At 53.3% G+C, this 18,123-nt stretch overlaps 5 protein-coding genes across 6 annotated transcripts; 2 read left to right on the top strand and 3 right to left on the bottom strand.

Moving 5' to 3' along the window:
• Positions 1 to 422: 422 nt before the first annotated feature.
• On the bottom strand, positions 423 to 2,837 carry PV07_09993 (uncharacterized protein). The gene has a single exon (XM_016397291.1). The coding sequence runs from the start codon at positions 2,622 to 2,624 to the stop codon at positions 1,758 to 1,760; it is 867 nt and encodes a 288-aa protein (XP_016244482.1). The 5' UTR covers positions 2,625 to 2,837; the 3' UTR covers positions 423 to 1,757.
• Positions 2,838 to 3,403: 566 nt separating this feature from the next.
• On the top strand, positions 3,404 to 6,455 carry PV07_09992 (uncharacterized protein). Its single transcript, XM_016397290.1, has 2 exons — positions 3,404 to 5,921; positions 6,057 to 6,455. Exons 1-2 carry the CDS (start codon positions 3,481 to 3,483, stop codon positions 6,250 to 6,252), a joined length of 2,637 nt encoding a protein of 878 aa, XP_016244481.1. The 5' UTR covers positions 3,404 to 3,480; the 3' UTR covers positions 6,253 to 6,455.
• Positions 6,456 to 6,788: 333 nt separating this feature from the next.
• On the bottom strand, positions 6,789 to 12,703 carry PV07_09991 (uncharacterized protein). The gene has a single exon (XM_016397289.1). The coding sequence runs from the start codon at positions 11,925 to 11,927 to the stop codon at positions 7,386 to 7,388; it is 4,542 nt and encodes a 1,513-aa protein (XP_016244480.1). The 5' UTR covers positions 11,928 to 12,703; the 3' UTR covers positions 6,789 to 7,385.
• Positions 12,704 to 13,447: 744 nt separating this feature from the next.
• Positions 13,448 to 16,041, top strand: PV07_09990. 2 transcript variants are annotated; one of them, XM_016397288.1, is made up of 2 exons: positions 13,448 to 13,775; positions 13,822 to 16,041. In XM_016397288.1, the coding sequence occupies exon 2, from the start codon at positions 14,085 to 14,087 to the stop codon at positions 15,882 to 15,884; it is 1,800 nt and encodes a 599-aa protein (XP_016244479.1). In that variant the 5' UTR covers positions 13,448 to 13,775; positions 13,822 to 14,084; the 3' UTR covers positions 15,885 to 16,041. The 2 variants fall into 2 exon arrangements, with proteins under 2 accessions (XP_016244479.1, XP_016244478.1); XM_016397287.1 differs by having other exon boundaries at positions 13,448 to 16,041.
• Positions 16,042 to 16,437: 396 nt separating this feature from the next.
• On the bottom strand, positions 16,438 to 17,239 carry PV07_09989 (uncharacterized protein). The gene has a single exon (XM_016397286.1). It carries the CDS (start codon positions 16,972 to 16,974, stop codon positions 16,501 to 16,503), a length of 474 nt encoding a protein of 157 aa, XP_016244477.1. The 5' UTR covers positions 16,975 to 17,239; the 3' UTR covers positions 16,438 to 16,500.
• Between the last annotated feature and the right edge of the window lie 884 nt (positions 17,240 to 18,123).

Here is an 18,123-nt window from a genome sequence, read left to right as displayed (position 1 = left end):
CTATATCGCTGGCATTTGATGCCCCCCTAGACCCAAAGGACTCTAGGCTCGCTCAATGGGGAATGCGTCCCTTTGGTCGGAATCCAGGGCCCAGACTCGGGTCTAGACCTGAAGGTTTACAGCGTGAATGCGACACCACCCGGCACACAATACCTCTTAGCCTTAGGCCGTCTTACGGCTGTCTAGGGCCAAGATTTCAGATAGAGAGGGAGAATCGACAGCATTTTCCCTGACAGGCACCACATTTGCTTCAGATGAACAAGATGCACCAAAGAGCCAGCCTCTGGTGGATCAGTAGCAGCCGGAACCCATGGCATTACAAATGCTTGGAGCTGATTTTGGGCTCTCCTCGCGTCTCCCGCCTGCCCTTGATATATGTACCCAGTAGCAAAGATCTCGTCAAGAATCCCAGAGGATATTGATTGGGGTTTCAGGTGGTTGGGGGGGCAGCTTGGGGGTTGTATTCGTGGCTTACTTGGGGCTGCGCGCCAATACAGCCAAACACTGAAGAAGAACGCTGTCGTATTTCAATTGCTGCGCACGATGAAATTGTGTTTCGGTTATGTGCTTCCCTCTCGAGTAGGACTGTTCTCCTTTCCACCCTGCCTGGTGATAAACCAAGAGAAAAGGAGGACAAAGGAACCGAAGCAAGCAGCCCACATCCCAGTGACGTGCACCAGAATACCAAACACAACAAAGCCACGTCTTTTCGAGGCAGAAAAGGGCTTCATGGGCCTCTCGCAAACGAACATCGTCCGTGTTCTGAGCTTTGCCCTTGTGAAGGTCTTTTGGCCGAGCCGGTTTTCTGTCGAAGTGCGTGGGGTGCTTTGGCCCTTGACACTCCTTGATTCATATTGATTGCGACCGTTCGGATGCGCGAGTTGAGTTCATCGTATTTGCTTCGCTTATTGGCGTGCAATTGTTCACGTTCCTCCTGGTCTTCTTGCAGTCTCTTTTGAGCCTTCTCTTGCCGATGGCCAAATGCCATTTGGAGCCTTCCCGAGTCTTCCTCCTTTCTCTTCTGAAAAACCGCGCGATCTTCTTCCTCTCTTTTCAGGCGTCTTGCCTTATCCTCTTCTTCTCTCTCCATACGCGCTTGATTATCCTCCTCTCCTCTTTGTCCGGCTTTCGATCTGTCCTCTTGGACCTTGCCTCGAACCGTGCCGCTTCGTCTCGTCTGAATTTCATGTTTTCCTCTTGCTCCTCTTCGTCTCTCTGCTTCACTTTCTCCTGCCAGCGCTGTACATAGTCTTGCAAGAGTTGTTCGCGAATTTCCAATAAGGTCTGCTGCTCACGCCACGCCAAACCGTAGTTTTCAAGTATAGCACCAAGGTCTATGCAAGGCCATTCTGTGTGATGATCCGACCCATCCGGATCAAAAGGTCCTAGGAGGTCATTTAATGCTCCCGTGTTTGATTGGGCATGCGGGGTTGCTGCGTTGGCAACAGCGGCGGGCTCCTGCTCGAGGTCAATAGGGTCTTCGGCAGTTCCTGTCGATCGAGTGCGCACAATGTATGAGCTCTCGACATTGTTGGATGGGGTTCCAGCGTTAGGACCACGGACCGGTTTTTGTTCTGCTTGCCACAAGGCGTGAGAGCCATCCCCAAGGTCGGGCCTTTTGACGACGGTACCTTCAGTGATCGGGGACAAGACAGGTTTTGCCTAGTGCTATTAACGTTTGTCCCTGTCAGGGGCTTTTATCTCTTTAATCGTGGCAGCTTCTAAAGGCGCACGGCTCTGATTCGAGTCTGGTCTTCTTACATGCCTATCCCCGGCACTGCTGGACCGCCCATGGTCATCAAGGCACCTTTGGACAGCTTCTGTCTCCACGTCAACTTCGGCCTGCCCTTGTTTCGAGCTTCTTCGATTATTTCAGCTGCCGTCTTGCCATCCGCGATTGTTTGGCCTTGATATGGTGGAATGGGTTGCAGTGTCGATGGTGCGGTGGGAGGCTCGCGGTATGGTGGAGATGTGCTTGATGTTTGCTGCTGCTTCCTCTCATGCAGGTCGCTTGCATCAAAGTATTCTGCCAACCTGTCATCCTCTCGAGTCATCATCCTCTCATTGGCGAGAGACTGTTCTGGATTGTCATAGTCGACCTGATACTCTGGCACGGCTCCTTCAGCGTGGACCTCCGAATAAACAGGCAGGGCCTCTCTGCCTCGAGTCCATTTGTCCGCCTTTGTGACTGGATCGCCAAGTCGCCACTTTTGTACATCCTCTGGTTTGAGAAGGCAATCTTCTGCAGGAGCATGCGTCCCTCTGTAGTTGCCATCCTTGTCCTTTGCATAATGCTTTCGCCAGGTGTCATAGGGGATTTGACGCATGACAAAAGGCGGCAGATCATCTTCTGGGTCGCGTCTTTTCCGTTGCGTGGTCAAACCAACTTTACGAAATAAACTCTTTCGCCTGCTGGGCTCCTCCTCAAGCGCGGACTGGTTGTGCTCCCAGTTGAGGGATTCATCGTAGCTGATGGCTTCTGAAGCGCCAATGCCGGTGGGTGGAGCCATTCCTGCTGGGAGACGTGGAGGTAGAACGGCACAGGACACCATTCTGACACTTGGTGGCGCCGAGTCGGACTGGGATCCCGCTCTAAGGCGTCCAACAGATTCGCGGCGAGACATTGGGCTGGTCAAAGATGTTAATTCAGTCGATGGATAAACACACAAACACACGATAGTAATGTTGATGTTTTAATATCGAGAAAGAATTCGTTCATGACGAGGCAGTGCTGATTCAAACCCAATAATAGAAAGTATGGAGGGCCTCGTCGACACTAGGTAGCAATGACGGGAACACCGTCTGCAGATCGAAGGGATCACAAGACACTGGCCACCAACTTGGGGGGTTAACGTAGGGGTGGCGGAGTCGAGTCTCGATGGGCGATGGGCGATGGGCGGGAGCTTTCAACCCCGCAAGCCCTCGCTTAACATTGTGCGGGTGAATGGCAAGATCGACGGGGGCTGGTTTGGTTGAACCTCATGCACCCTCTGGAGCAGCTCCAGACCGGGCAGTCAGTGCTACCGCTCACCCCGTCTCGCAGGGACCCTTGCTTTGCGGCAGTGAAGCAGGGTTGAGAGTTGGTCGAGATCGGCTGAAGTGGTGTTCCCTCTCCTTGTCTGGACATCTTCGACCCACACTTAGGGAGCAAACATGGATGTGGAGATGTCGGGCAGCACCATGGGCCATTCGTATAGCTGAGCAATGCTGTAATTGTGTGGCACCTGGGTTGCCTACCCAGGAACAGGAGGCAGCAGGAGGCAGCGCAGGCGGCAGCGCAGGCAGCCTCGCAACCCCGCAAGGCTCTGGTTGTCCCAGATAGTCAACTTAGCCGATCGCAAGCCAAGGCTGCGACCACGTTCGCTTACTGGCCGCTACTGCAGCCTTAATTCACCACCGCCCTGCCATCTAGGGTTATCAACCCTAAGAATCTCAGTCTTTCATCCATCAGCCCTTCACATGTCATGACAACGACGTGCTATGGCTTCCCGTCCGCGGCTCCGGTCGAGCAGCAGAAAAGACTCGCCTCTTTCGCCTCCCAAGCCCAGTGCGATCAGCGTCGTAATCGACGCGCCGCCAAATCATAACAAACGCCGGACGCGTTCATCCAGTCGAGAAGTCGCAACGGCGCAACGACTATCGCAAGACCTTGAGCAGCCTCTACCCACTGTCTCCGAGGAAGGGCCGGCATCAGGTCAAATCGAGGATCTCGACAGCAGCATTTCCGACTCATTCGAGGAGAGCTCTACAGGATCGTCCTTTGAGAGCCTGCTAGATGCTCTGGATCGGGATACCATCATCGACAATCTGGTCAAATTGCGCAATGACTCAGACGCAGTATTCTCAATGTTTGATGGTGATGACAGAAACGGAGTACGGGACATCTGTGCAAAGCTATTGCAACTCGACCCTTTACTTCGTCGAAAACTGTTGCGCCGGGAGGAACAGCTCTTGGCCACCATGGAAGTATATGGAGGTAGCCCAGGTTTTATCATCCCCGGGATTGTTATTCGCAAAATCTTTGGGGAGGATGGACTCCGTGAGATCAACCACGACTTAGGGCGCCCCGATGGAGTGCTTTATTTGGCCAATCTTGCGTTGCAGCTGGTAATGGTCTTGCGACGCTCGCTAGAAGAGCGTCACACTTACCTCGAGTTCATGTTCAACAACTTCCCGGAACCGTTTCACGATCTCGACGTGTACCCCTTCTCATCTGACACAGTCAAAGGCACTTTCCACTTCTATACCGAGATTCTCACTCAATTCTATATCCGACAAGTTGAGACCAAGCACTACGAAGAGGGATTTGATCCTGACAGATTACTCGGAGCTGTTTTCTACGACGAACGCAACAAGATAAAGGGATCGTCGGACGACGAAACGTACGCGAAAGCAATGTCCCGGATGTCTTCTATTAAATCTTATTTCGACACGAAAAAGCCCCCGTGGATCAACGTTGAAGCCCTAAGACAACAATATCCTTGGTCAGACTTTGTTGTGCAGGTGGTCGGATGGAGCCTGGCCCGCAAGAACGAGCTGGACGATATGATCAAATCCAGAGGGGGCATAGAGAAGCTCATCGATTCCCTCCTTGCTCAAGATTTCCAAGACGAGGCAGCTCTCGCCAAGAAACCCGCACAAGGACCAGAGTTAGCGGGTCTCGGGACTAAAGTGCAGGATACTCCTACCCTTAATATTGAAGGAGAGCAGGTTGAGGACACCGATAACAAATCTACACACCAGGCGCAGAAGGCGACGACCGGAAGTCTGCTGGGGAGAGCCATGAGAGCCAACATTGATAGACTCAAGGCTCTCAAAGCCGAGCATTCAGCACGTACACCAGGTGTCAAAGTGGATCACGCCGCTCCAAGTCCGCCAGAACCAGAGCATGAGATTTCACAGTCACCCTCACCAGTTGTACAGGAAACTCAACCAGCAGCTGTTGATGGAGGCGACAACCCAGAACAGAGTCTTCCTCCAGCTACGGCATCTGACGAAGAGATCGTCCCAACTCAGCAAACAAACATTGTCCTGGAAACTGTCCGGCGACAAAATGAACAGAGCGACAAGGAGAATAAGAATCAGACGGCGAAGAAGGCATCATTGTTCGACCGGCAAGAGGGAGCAGAGAGAGTGGAATGGGGCGAACCCTCCGACAATGATAATACCCCTCTTCCTCCACGCCAACTCTCGAAGCGTCGACTGCCTCAAACGGCGGGAGACGACATCGGGTATGACGAGTTTGAGACGGATAAAAGAGCAACAAAGAGAGCTAGGACTAGTGGTGACACCAGAGGGCAAGTACCTACGACCCGCCCGAGCCTCCCCGCCGAAGACGAGATTACCCTGACTATTAATAGTCAGGATGCTCGTCTCCCTGACGAATCGCGGACGGTTGCATTCTCGAATCGAGGTCAGCCTTCGAGACCAGCCCACACAACTCGCTCGCCGTTAACAGAAGCCCGCAAGCGCACGTTGCCAGTCCCATCACCACAGCCCGCACAACCCGGTACACAAACATCTCCATCACGTCGAGCACCTCTTGAATCCGTCCAGGCAGCCAAACGAAGACCGCCTTCTTCAAGTGCGCCCACTCGAACTCATCCTGAGAGTTTCAGGTCCTCGAGGCCACCATCAGAGGGACCACCACCCGCATCCCAAATTGACAACGTAAACCGGGAAGCTAAAGAGAGGATGCGCATGTCCCGCGAGTTGTTACCCGCTCCACGAGGCGGTCAAGTTCGCATAGCCTATACCGAGCGGGAGGTCAATCGATTGATGGAACTGGTTGAATTGCACGGGACACGGTGGGCGAGGATCTTGGAAGAAGACAACAGGCACGACGATGGGCCAATGTTGCAGGGCAGAACGCAGGTGCAGCTGAAGGACAAGGCGCGGAATATCAAGTTGGTTTTTCTCAAGTAAGCTTGCTTCCCTCCCCCATTTTACCCCCATCTCCTCGTTGTTACCGCATTCCGTCTTTTTCGTTCCCCTTTTCGCTTCGATGACCCTTGAGTTCTGTCCCCGGTCCTGTCATGCTGATTTCTTGCCAACAGGGCCGGTCGTCGCATACCTCCAGGATTCGAGGCCGTCAGTGTCGGCCAGAGGCAGATCAACGAGCTGCGGAAAGCCGGCATCGACTATGTTGAGGGTCAGAATGCAGCTCGCTATACCAGACGTCCGCCGGCGGCCAATGATGACGACAATGATGCTGACGACGACGATGATATCCAAGATGTTAATGACCTTTGAGGATCCAGCAGCTGCCATTCTATCTTGGTTGATTGGTTGATTGATTGGGTGGTTGTCTGCTTGTCTGTCACAACGGCCGGTGCGTTTCTTTCTCACATGTTCAAACGCACCGATATCTGCAATCGTCTGGTGTTTGGTTCTCTTGGCCCCTCGTGGCAGCGATACCCAATGACAGCTTGAGAATAGTCAAAGCTTGGTTAGACACGTTATAATATAGTTAACCAGAAATACCACCAGTCAAATGATTCCGCGTCCGTCTCTTTTCTTCTCTCTATCCCTATCTGCCCACTCCATCGCTCCTTGTGCTGTCGCACCATTGCGATAGCAGTGGCAATGGCAATGGCAGGGGCAGCGCCGCTCACCCGCCTCCCGTCCCAAGCACGAGCAATCCGATAGATACATCGAGCAGAGCAGAGCAGAGCAGAGCAGAGCAGAGCAGAGCAGAGCAGAGCAGAGCAGAGCAGAGCAGAGCAGAGCAGAGCAGAGCAGAGCAGAGCAGGCTGGTTCCCGACTGAAACAAGGGGAGTTTTGACGGCTGGAAATTCTGTATTTCACATTTTCCCCTATGGAAAAAGGTACCTCTGAAAAAAATATCGGTACTTTGTAGAAGAAACCCAAAACTAAGGGTCCAAGATGTAGATCAAAAAGGGCCGCAAGCCGCTGCCGGGTATTTCTTTTGTCATCCAAACCCATACATAACCATTCCGGTTCTTCATCCCATCCATCACACATGATCCGAAATCCAAAAAAAAAAACCCATGCTGATCCCGAGGTATCTGAAAGGACAGAAAAGTTTGATCTCCACGCTAGATCTCCTAATGTACAAAATCGCTCCCTTGGTGTTGAAAGGTCAACTCCAGACAAACATCCTCCCATTCACACTCCCCCTCCCGCGATTCAAGAAGTGAAATATCCTTCCTTTCCCTTGTAGGGAAGCTTCGTCAGAGTCGTAAGACATCGAGCCGTCCATGCCTCCTATTAGGATCCGCTGACCCACAGGACGCCATGCTGAGAAACAAGTCGCAAATACTCCGCTTGGACATTTCATCCCACCCATCGCCCCGGGCCCAGAAAATACACAAAACGCACAATGTGGAATAGGCACAGACCTCGGGCAAGGTATCTTGCTGCGCTCACATGTTCAACAGAAAGTCTGCCAGTGCTTTCTGCTGCTCAGTCCAAGTCTCTGGATGCTCAAGGTCCACTCCTAGTGCTTGAAGATGGAGCTGTTCGGTCGACAGCTGTGGTTTTTCGACTGGTTCGAAGGGTGACCCGTCCTCGCCCATGATGATGTCCAGATCATTGATGTTTTCGAATGGGGACATGTCTCCAAACCCGCTCAGATCAAGACCCTCAATTCCATCCAGGTTGACCTTCCATTGATCGTCTTCAGCCTTTTTCTCCACGGTTTCTTTCTTGTCCTGACGCGACGTGGTAGCTGCCGAGCCTTCCTTGTCACTGGCTATCTCTGGGCTTTTGGACTTCTCGGTAGACGTGTCAGTCAACGCGCCATTGGGGCCTTCAACTATCTTCTGCCATCGTTCGCTGGTGTTCCGATAGGCCTCGTAGAACTTTGACTGTTGCTCAAACAGCTTTTCCTCGGACGGAAAGAGCTCGTCCCAGTCGTCACCACCAAAGGCAACACGCAACTGATCCAATGTGATGTTGCTGTGTTTCCAAGGATCGTCATCTTCCATAGAGATATCACCGTCTCTAGCAGCTGTGCCTACAGGACCTTGACTGGGGATCTTGGCCATGGGTACAGGGGTGTCTGCAGAGCTCTCATTCTTAATGTTGCTCGGACCTGCGACTTTGCCCTCGGATTTGGGGAAGGTCTTCTTGATCTGCTGGAAATTCTCGTCTAGGTTAAAGGCAGAGCGCAGAGAATCGTGGAGAAAAGCAAGAGGATCAGTGACAGGCTCCATGTCCAACTTGTGGGCAACATTGTGATGGTGATCAAGTTCGGCTTGAGTTGCGAAGCCTTTGAGCTGATGATCACATCCATTCACAGGACACTTAAACATCTCGGCAGGCTTGGGTGTTTTCGTCGTCTGAGGAGAGGTAACCAGGGTAGGCGTCGTGGTCGTCGCACTTGTAGGTTGCTGTTGGTTCTTCTTTCGCCTCTTGGGGTCGGTAGGAAGCTTAAGGTCTTCTTGCTTCAGACCTGGGGTCGCGTACCTTGGTGTACCTTGCCCTCTTGGATCTCCAATTTGGAACGGTGGCTGGGTGGATGTTGGGGCAGGAGGAGCTTGGTTGACCTTGAGAGATTGTTTCCGTTCTTTCTCCTGCGCCTCAAGCAAACTGAGATTTTCCGGCGTGAGCTGTGCGGGCTGCGGGCGAGCTTTGTTGTTTGGTATTTGCGCGGCAGTTTGTTGGAACTTTGCAGTGATGTTGCTAACAATCCCTTCAGCGTTGTCGGCAGTAATGCTGAAGTGGTCGGCCGGTTCAAACGTCTTGTTCTGCAGCGATTGTGGTTTGTACTGCGAGAATAATTGTATCTTCTGGAGGACCAGTTGCTTGATGGCTGCATCATTTGGCTCGATGCGATAGAATGCGACAAGGAACGAGTCGAACCTGCCAAGCATATTCTTCACATTAACGGACGTCAAAAGCTCCGTGATGCGCTTTCTGCCGTTGGTATCCATGTTGGTGATGGGCCGCAGCTTGGGCATGCTGGCTTGAACTTCCTTTGTGAGTTCCATGATTTTCCGCATCGCAGCGTGCTGCAGCTGGTAGTTTTTGTACTGCTGTCTCTTTACCGGATCCAACGCATTGATCTGCTCTTTTGTCAAAGCTTGAAATCCTTGCGGCTTGTTGCCATTCACTTGCGGTTGGGCTTGTTTATTCTGCATTGGCATTTCGATCACATCGTCATCGCTGGGCCGTTTCAGAGTCTTGTTCTCAGGCTGCGCTGGGGTCTGCGGCGGGCGAGGTTGTCCTGGCGCTGAGACGGAAGGCTGCCGAATTTGCTGCTGAGCTTGCGCCGGAGATTGATTCTGTCCAGATGCTTGAACACCAAATTGCTGTCCCGGAAGGCTTGCTTGACCTGCTTGTGGCGGCATTGGCAGCCCTTGCTGTTGCATTCCTTGTTGGTTAGCTTGCTGCTGCATGTTCTTCGCCTGCACTTGACGATGGCGGTTGATGAGGATGGCTCTAATTTGCTCGTCCGGCATGTTCGCGACGCGAGGATTCGCAGCCCGAACCTTTTGAATATCGAAGGCAGTTGGGGTCCGGAATGGCATCGGTCCGGGAGGGGCAGCGGGAGCTTGGCCAGGAGCAGGTTGCATCGAAGGCTGAGGCACTGGCTGAGTCGCTTGTCCCAGAGCCTGGCCGGCCAGGGCATTTTGCTGCTGTTGTTGCTGCAGATTCTGGCCACGATTTTTCATGATGTGAGCGAAATGGTTCGCTTGGATGTCCAATACTTGAGGGATCGGCCAGTTCGCAACAGGATTCGAAAGCAGCCATTGTTTCAGTTGATACCAGGTCCGTATTTCGGGCAATGCAGCATGTTGTCTTATGCTGCTCAAGACGGTAGGCGGAACGGGTTGCTGATCCATCAACTTCATCTGCGGAGCCGTCAATTGTTGACGAGGGGCTTGTGGTTGTCCCTGGGTATTTGGGGGCCCTTGCTGCTGCTGCTGCTGCTGCTGCTGCTGTTGCTGCTTTTGCTGTTGCATCTGCATTTGGCGTTGCCTCATCATTTCCTGCTGGTTCTGTTGCATTTGTCCCTGGCTACCAGGCTGCATACCAGCCATGTCTTGACCCTGTTGAGATACGGCCCCAGCTGAGAGCGATTGCTGCATGGGCATTGCACCAATGTTAGCACCACCAATGAATGGACTGTTCTGCATTTGAGCCATTGGCGCTTGCTGCTGTTGCAGCTGCGGCTGCTGCGGCTGCTGTGATATGCTCCTTTTCATTTGACCACTCTTCTGAAATTGCTGTAGGATATTGCGCCATTCGCTTTGCGGCTTTTGACGGAGAATCGCTTGAAGGGGTACAGGAAAGCTAGCCAGTGCTTGTTCGCGCTTTTGCATTTCTTGCATGTGCTGTTGCTGCTGCTGCTGCTGTTGCTGGCCTTGTTGTACTGCGTTATTCATTTGCTGCATCTGCTGATTCATCAACGGAGTTCCAGAGCCAGGGCGGGGAACCGTTTGTGGGCTGGCACCCGAGACATTAGGCCCAACGGGCCGATTGATAGCAGAGAGGGGGGTGTTGGACTGAGGCATTGATTGCATATCCCGACGTTGACCGGCCATTTGTGCCTGGACAACTGCGGCTTGAGCGCGAGCTTGCGCTTGCGCCTGATTCTGTGCCTGAAGTTGGGCCTGCTGCAATTTCGTAGCCTGTGCTTGTTGGATGCGCTGTTGCTGCGCAATGAAGGCCGGGTTCAAGTTGTTAGCTTGGTTTTGTTGCCCCATACGCTGGTTAGCCATCATCTGCTGCTGGAGACGCAACTGGTCCGGCATCATGCCTTGCGCACTGCTGGCGGGAACGACCAATTCACCACCTTCTTGGGATCTTAGTCCTTCTGCTTGCTGGCCTTGGAAACGGCCCATGTCGCCCATTAGCGGATTCCCATTCACAGTCATTCCCTGTCCCATCGAGTTCGGAGTCGATTGATTTTGCATCTGCCCCATCATGTTGGCGGCATTATTTATCTGACCAGCATTTTCGGCGCCGCCCAGTCCTGCCTCTATCTGTTTTCGTCGCCGGAACTCTTTGGTTGCGAGCATACGGAAATAGTAAATAATTGGATCGACGGTCCTCTGAGCCAGGTTCTGCCGTAATTGTGGATTCATCTGCTCAACGATATTGCGCATCTCTTCCTTCGGGGTGCTTTTTGCAAGCTCAGCCGCCCTCAGGTTAATTGCCTTGTTGTCTTCTGCGGTCAACTCAGGCAGCTGGGTCTGCTTCTGCTGAACATTACCGGGCATCATGGCCACCATGGACTGGTTGGGGGCGGATTGGCTTGCTTGATTCATCATGGGCTGGGGTTGGTTGAAAACGGGCGAGTTGCGTAACCCCTGCTGCTGCTGTTGCTGTAGCTGCTGCAGGTGCGGGGGCAGCGACATGTTGTTCTGCATCTGCTGGTTGGGTTGCATCTGTGGCATGAAATTTTGGTTGGGCATTTGCATACCCTGCATGCCTTGCATAACGCCGGCGGCAGACTGATTCAGCTGCTGGGCTCGCTGGTCACGGATCCTCCCTAGCTTTTCGCTGCACTCCCGGACATAGTCCTCTCGGCTCGCAGACTGGGTGAAGCACTTGCGCTCGAACTGTAGAGCGACTTCGATCGCACGAGGGAGCTCAACCGGGGGTCGGACTAGACGGAGAGAATCAACGAGCAACTTGATCTGACCGGCTCGTTCGCGGATGTGGACGTTAGCCTGCCAGCCAGTGAAAGGGCCTTGGGAGTTCAACATGTCGAAGATGTGTTGCTGGACCGAAGGGTGGTTGAGGCTCATCTGTCCGGCCATCTGCGGAGGCATCGGTCTTGCCATTCCCGCACCCATCTGCCCGGCTCTGGGGTTCATTTGACCCATCTGCCCCATTTGTCCCATTTGTGCCGCCATCTGCCCGCCCATCTGATTTGCCATGGCCATTTGTTGCTGCATGTTGTTGGGCATGCCTCGACCCATGCCCACCATGTTCTGAAAGTGTTGTGGATTCATGGCTGCGGCCGAGGGTGGCGAGCGACGGGACGCTCAGGCTGAGTGGCCTCGATCAACGCATTCGGGACAGGTAAGGAGTATGTTGCGAAAGGACGGCTCGCGGGAGATGAGGAGTTGCCTTGAGTTCTGCAATGAACTCTACGGGAATCAATGGCGGGAGCTGGCAGGGGAGAGGAGAGAAAGATCGGTAAGGCAGGCTCTAGTCAGGCCCCCGTCACGGGAGGTGGTGACACAGGCAAAAAGGAAATGAGAGCCGAGTCTGGTTCGCGGTGAGGTTGGACGTCGATCAGGGTGACACGACGCCGACAATAAGGACACACAGGAGGAAGGTCAAGGAGGTCGTCAATGGTGTCAGGGGAGAGAATCTAGCGCACGTTGTCACTCTTGGACCACGGAGGAAGCGTAGAGAGAAGAGGATGAGTCTGGGGATGTGGGATGTATGCGTTGGTCGGACAGGAATACGGAACAATCGAGGCTGACACTAGCTCGAGGAAGACCGTGCAGCGGTGCCTTATGTGAGGACTTGGATGGGAGTCGAGGAGTGAGCTGCAATTGGGCGCCAACCGGGCGCGTCGTGGAGGAATCCAGGCCAACCCACTTTGCGATGAGGCTTGTCGGTGGCTTTTTAGCCTTGTCTACCAAGAACAAAGCGCGCGGGGGTGGTGCGAGGCACCTCTTGCGGGTTGGGTAATAGATATAAAAGAGTGAAGGAGTATCGCCGCGAGGGAGGCTGCCCACGGTAGAGCGATTTAGAGAGCCATCCGGAGTTATGACGGGGGATTCATGGAGGATAGAGAGCGAGGCGGACAGAGAGCAAGAGAGCAAGAGAGCGAGAAAAAGTCGCCGTCGCAGGTGACGAGGATGGAGCCCAGGATGGATGACTTTCGCCAAACAGGAACTAGTTGCTCGAGTGAATTCGCTACTGTAGCCAAAACTGATGTTTGTTAGGCTGAGGTGTGCAGGGCCCAGCGGTCTGAGTGGCCCGGAGCCTGCTAGTCCATCTGGCCCATGTCCCCCCGAGTCCACTCAATCAAGGCTCACTGGGCCCTAGTAGCCCCCCAGAGACGGACCCAGACAGGGTTCATAAGGCCATGGCATGTCCCTCGTTGTCCCTGACTGGGTGAGTGCGGTCTTCAAACATCACTACACCGTGTAAGAAGGGCACCTAGAAGTCCTGACCTGGGCCAATTTGCTAGGTCTAACACCTGTGAAAGCGCTCTCCGACTGCGACTGCGACTCGTACTCCTGCTGCAGCTTCTAAGAGGCGGGCCCTGAGGTAGGTATCTATGTATCTGGGTAGTGTGAAGGAAGACCACTGACTCTCCCACCCCTCAGGTTCCTTCCCCCCCCCCTCTCTTTGGGCCTTTGCCACCGCAACAATGACCTTGTGGGTGCCTAGAAAGCACGAAGCTCTGGGGGTCCTTTACCTAATGTTACCCTAAACTACATCTGCTATAGCGTTGCCGTGCTTTTCCTTGTCCTCCATCTGCCTTCCTACTGTCTCTCCATCCTTACTACACCGTACAACGTCACTCGTCTGATTGCAGACCTCTACCATTTCCTTTTTTCACGATTGTGCATAATCATTTCCCCCCCTTTCCGAACTCTTCCCACTTATCGCATTCCACTTGATCTGAGGCATTTACAGCAGTAGGACTGATTTGCCTCGATATACCATTTCGCTGACGTCCAGAACATAACTGCGCTTCCTGTGTCAGCTGCGATACCCCCGGTTTTGGTGGTGCCTTTTCGATATTATGCGCGACCGATCAATGGCCGGTATCAGCACTCTTTGTCATTAGCAAACCTCATTTCGGCATTTGGAATTGGGAGAAAATGGCATCCTCGGTGGGGTCCGACATCTTCGCATGCCTGGCTCTTTTGACCATCTCAGTCGCCGTCTTGTTCATCCTACGACACTACCTGCCTCTACGAACCACGCCCGCTTTCCTCCTCGTCCCGATTTTCCTTGCCCTAGTCCTACCCGCAAGCGCCCTCATTTTAGTTCCCATTGATCTCGCATCCAGCGCGCGAGAAAGCGATCATGGCGGGAAAGGAATATGGTTGCCCAAAAGAGCCGTTTTAGTTTCGTGGAGAATCGTCTACTGGTTGACTTTTGTCCTGACATGGGTCGTCTTGCCTCTGCTGGGGGAATACATGGACGCTGGGTACCGTGACCCCAAGTCCCGGCTGGTCTATTCTCTGCGTTCCAATGGCAGATACCAGCTGATCGTTTTGGTCTGCGCCATTGCCGGTTTGATCTACATGATCTTTTCCTATGGCTTCGACTTCACGGCAATCAGAGCCTTGGTCATGGCGCTGGCGTATGTCTGGGGTCTTGCTCTTGCCATCTATCTGATGGGCCACGGGCTAGTCTCCATCCCCAGGAGGATGTTCCGCAAGGCGGATATAAGCGGCAGCCTGCGCCGCGTCCAGGGCCAGGCTCCGAGGATTCATGAGAAGCTGGAAGACGCTATTGTGGCGCTCGATGAGCTGGAAGCGCAGGTGATGCAGCTCAAACAAAGGAAAACTGGGAGTGCCCGAGATTTTCAGGATTGGATTGATGAACTGGTCGACATGACCGGCCAGCCCGAGAGCCGAGTCTTTTCAAATGTCACCACCATCGATGCCTCTGCCAAAGTCCCCGCGGTCATTACCGAGAGATACCTGGCGGACTTGACTCGACGGCTAGTACGAGCTAAACACCGACGAGCGAGATACGTCCGCGAATGGGACAACATCGTCCAGACCGCTTCAGATCTACAGGCTATCCTCGATTCCAAAGCCTCTCGGAAACTGGACTTTGGTCGTTCCACGTCATCTTCACCCAAATGGTCTCTCATGACCCCGTCCATGCGCTACCATCTATACGTCCACCTCGTTCCCGCCGTCAGGATAGCTCTGGGAGCCGTCCTCTCCCTTGCATCGGTCGCTGTCATCTGGTCCGAAATTATCAAATTTCCTGCCCCGCACCTGTCGGCGGTCAGTCTGACGGTCATTCACCACCCGAGTGACAAGAACTATCAAATTGGCTTCGGCGGGCAACTCATCGCTTCCATGTGGATTGCCTATATGTGCATCTGCGCCCTGAGTAGCATGAACGACGTTCCTACATGGAACCAACGAGCCCTGGTCAGGAGGCACACCTACGCTGAATCGGCATGCTGGTACGCGGGACAGATTGCAAAACTGACAGTACCGCTGGCGTACAATTTCCTCACTTTCCTGCCCAAGAGCATTCACCAGAATTCAACGTTTTATGATTTCCTGGGGAGACTGATCAATCTGACGCCGCTGGGGACTTGGTTCGATTACCTGTTCCCAATGTTCGTCCTCTTGCCAGTGATCATGACATTATTTAATTTATATGGCAAGATCAAGAATGTGCTGGGTTTCGGCATATTGGAAATCGACGAGGACGAGGAGGACAATCCATCCGGTTTTGGAACCGGAGGCTGGCGCGAAGGACGAGATCTCATCGCACGAGATCTTCAGGGAAATCGACCAACGGCCACGTTGGGCATCACGGATTCTCCGCGGGCGTCTTTGGATAGGCCTCGCGCTGCACCGACCAGGTGGGTGCCTCCTGCTGATCGAGTTGGGCCTGGTAGCAACCGCACGACCGCCTCGGGTACGCCGCACCACTCATCATCGGGTGGTAGGTTCAGAGATAGACCCGCTCTGGAACCTGAGCCCGACGAGGAAAATTTCTTCACGCTGTTCGGACGAAGGGTGAAGAATACGATTGATACAATCGAAACGCCCAAGTGGATGCAAGCTTCGACCAGTCGAAGTGGAAGTGGTTCCGGGTTCAAACGGCCGCGATGGTTAGGCGGGTCAAGCAGTGAAGGCGGAAACAACGGCGAGAGTGACAGCGGTGGAAGTGGTGGTGAAGGCGGTTCGAACATCCTCGGATTGTTCGGTGGGAGGAACCAGGACGGGAGACTCATGATATGATGTGAACGAACTCAGCCTCTGCGTGACGCGGTAATTAGCAAGCACTGGATCAAAACCAATAGATACGTACCTAGGTACTTATCTCCGTATATATGTGTGTATGAACATGTTAGTTTCAGCTGTTCAATACCTAACCTCGCTGCATCAGCGTGTGGACAACGTGCGTACTACTGCCAGAACTGATACGTTCATATGCGGGCTGAGCTAGATACAGATATACAATAACTAATCCCCCGAACAATCCTCTTTCGCGCCCATTCGGCTGACTAATAGCCCGCCGCTTTACTCTCCCGCCAACGACTATTTAGTCGACTCGCTCCCTCGTCCGCTTCCTTCCTCTCCCCTCTACTCTCTTCTACAGCTATTCAACAACGGTCGAGGGGCGTAAGGAAGAGTCAAGCGAGTCGGAACGAGTTAGATCTAAGTTTGTTATTATCTGGACCCCTGATTCTTCGACTTGGTATCGTTTCTTTCGTCTGTTTGCCCGTTCTTAGACACATACAAAAACCAAGATCATGAACAGCACAAGAAGCACCGATACCATAAAAGATCTGGGATTACATATTACCAACATGATGACACCCTGGAGTGCAAAACCTATCTCAGAACTGAGTATTCATGGACTCTCCCCCCCAAGATCTCTGAGAAGGCGGTCTGCTTGACGTCGACACTCATCGCTGCCACGAGAGAGGACATTGTAGGCATCAATCGGATAGGCGAATCCTTTGTCGATCGCATTCCGACGGACATGTTCGGGAACGCCGTCCCTCAGGGTTTGGCCGTGGACAGTCGTCAGGGTCCTCGCTGCGAATCCGAAGGAACGCGACACCCCATCCCAAGGAAAGCCTGGGTTTCGTTCCAGCATCGCTCGAGCGTCTCTGTACAGGCACTTTGCAGTGCAGCGAACGACCCCAGGATCTTGCATGCATCGTGACAGGAAAACAAGAAACTGGTGCCGGCAGATGAAAATACGCTCGTCGCCAGCGTCAAAGCGGTCGAGGGCGTGTAAGACCAGCTTTTCGTATTCACTGGTGAGCGCCTGGAGATGGGAAGGTGTCATGTGCCAGCGGACGAGGTAATTTGTTTCCATCTGCGGGATTGTGAAGGTTTGCCTATGCCAGGAGGTTCTAAGGTGTTGAATTGCCTGAAAGTAACCTCGTTCAAGAAGCCGAGTCACTTCGTCCCGTGGAGCTCTGTACACAACCTCAACCAGGCAATTCAACACGAGGGACAAAGTCCTGGCCGAATGAGGTTGTGACGGAACTGAACCATGTTACACTTCAGCGGTAGCATTCCTACCTCGCCGTCAGGGCGCAAGTGTTCTGCGGTATGGTCTTCCCAATCCACCGTGCTCGTCCACCATTGGAAACACAAAAAGCAAAACTCTTTAAAACGACCAGCCGCATCGGGCGCGGGATTTTTGACAGTGGTAGACGTGAAGCCACCATGTCGCAAGCCTGTCCCTATTTTCGAGTCAGTGGTGGCACGCATGTTCCACTTGACAGAGAAATCACCTGCTCCTGAGTTGGCCGCAACCGTCACAGTTGGTGGACGAGCTGTTCAAGTTCGAACAGTGTGTCTATGTCTTTATCGACTGCATCAACTGAATCAAGTCACTCACGATCTGGATCCCGATTTCATCACGAAGACTTCTTTGAACAAGTTTTCCGCCAAGCGATCTCGTTCAGGCATTATTTTTCTTGTTTGCACAAAGTCCGATTCGAAAGGGTAGTGCTTCAACGTGTCACCATCTACCGATGCGCCAATTCTGTGTCCTCGCAGGAGCCGATCTCGCAACTGACGCCGCTGGTCGTACCGTCTCTGGCGTCTCTTGCGCTTGTCATTGTTACCGCTTGATGCGGCTATCTGAGTATCGCCTGGAGGATTGACCTGACCTGCTTGCTAACGGAGAGATTCTGGCGGTGCGGACCGATTGTACGCGGGTTCTGTGTGGTGGACGAGGTCTGAGATTGCGGAACGCGCCGCGCCGTTTGTGCCTGTTCCGGCCCTATCCTGCGCGATTTTTACGCCTTTTTTGGCGGCGATAATGGCACTTGGCTGCCCAGGCTGACTCTGTAGACATCTAAATTAGCTGTTCTAGGCTCATTATCCAATAGAAAATAGGTAGGAAGGAGAGCATTGTAGAAAAAGTCGGAAGTTGATTGGGTGCCAAGAAATTACTCAGCATTGTTGGCCACGCAGGGGATAGCCTGCGCTGCTCAGCCCTAACAACCTCCCC

This window comes from Cladophialophora immunda, assembly GCF_000835495.1.
Source record: "Cladophialophora immunda strain CBS 83496 unplaced genomic scaffold supercont1.6, whole genome shotgun sequence".
Classification (NCBI taxonomy): Eukaryota; Fungi; Ascomycota; class Eurotiomycetes; order Chaetothyriales; family Herpotrichiellaceae; genus Cladophialophora; species Cladophialophora immunda.
Note: the sequence above shows the minus strand (reverse complement) of the source record. Positions and strands in the feature narration are given on the sequence as shown.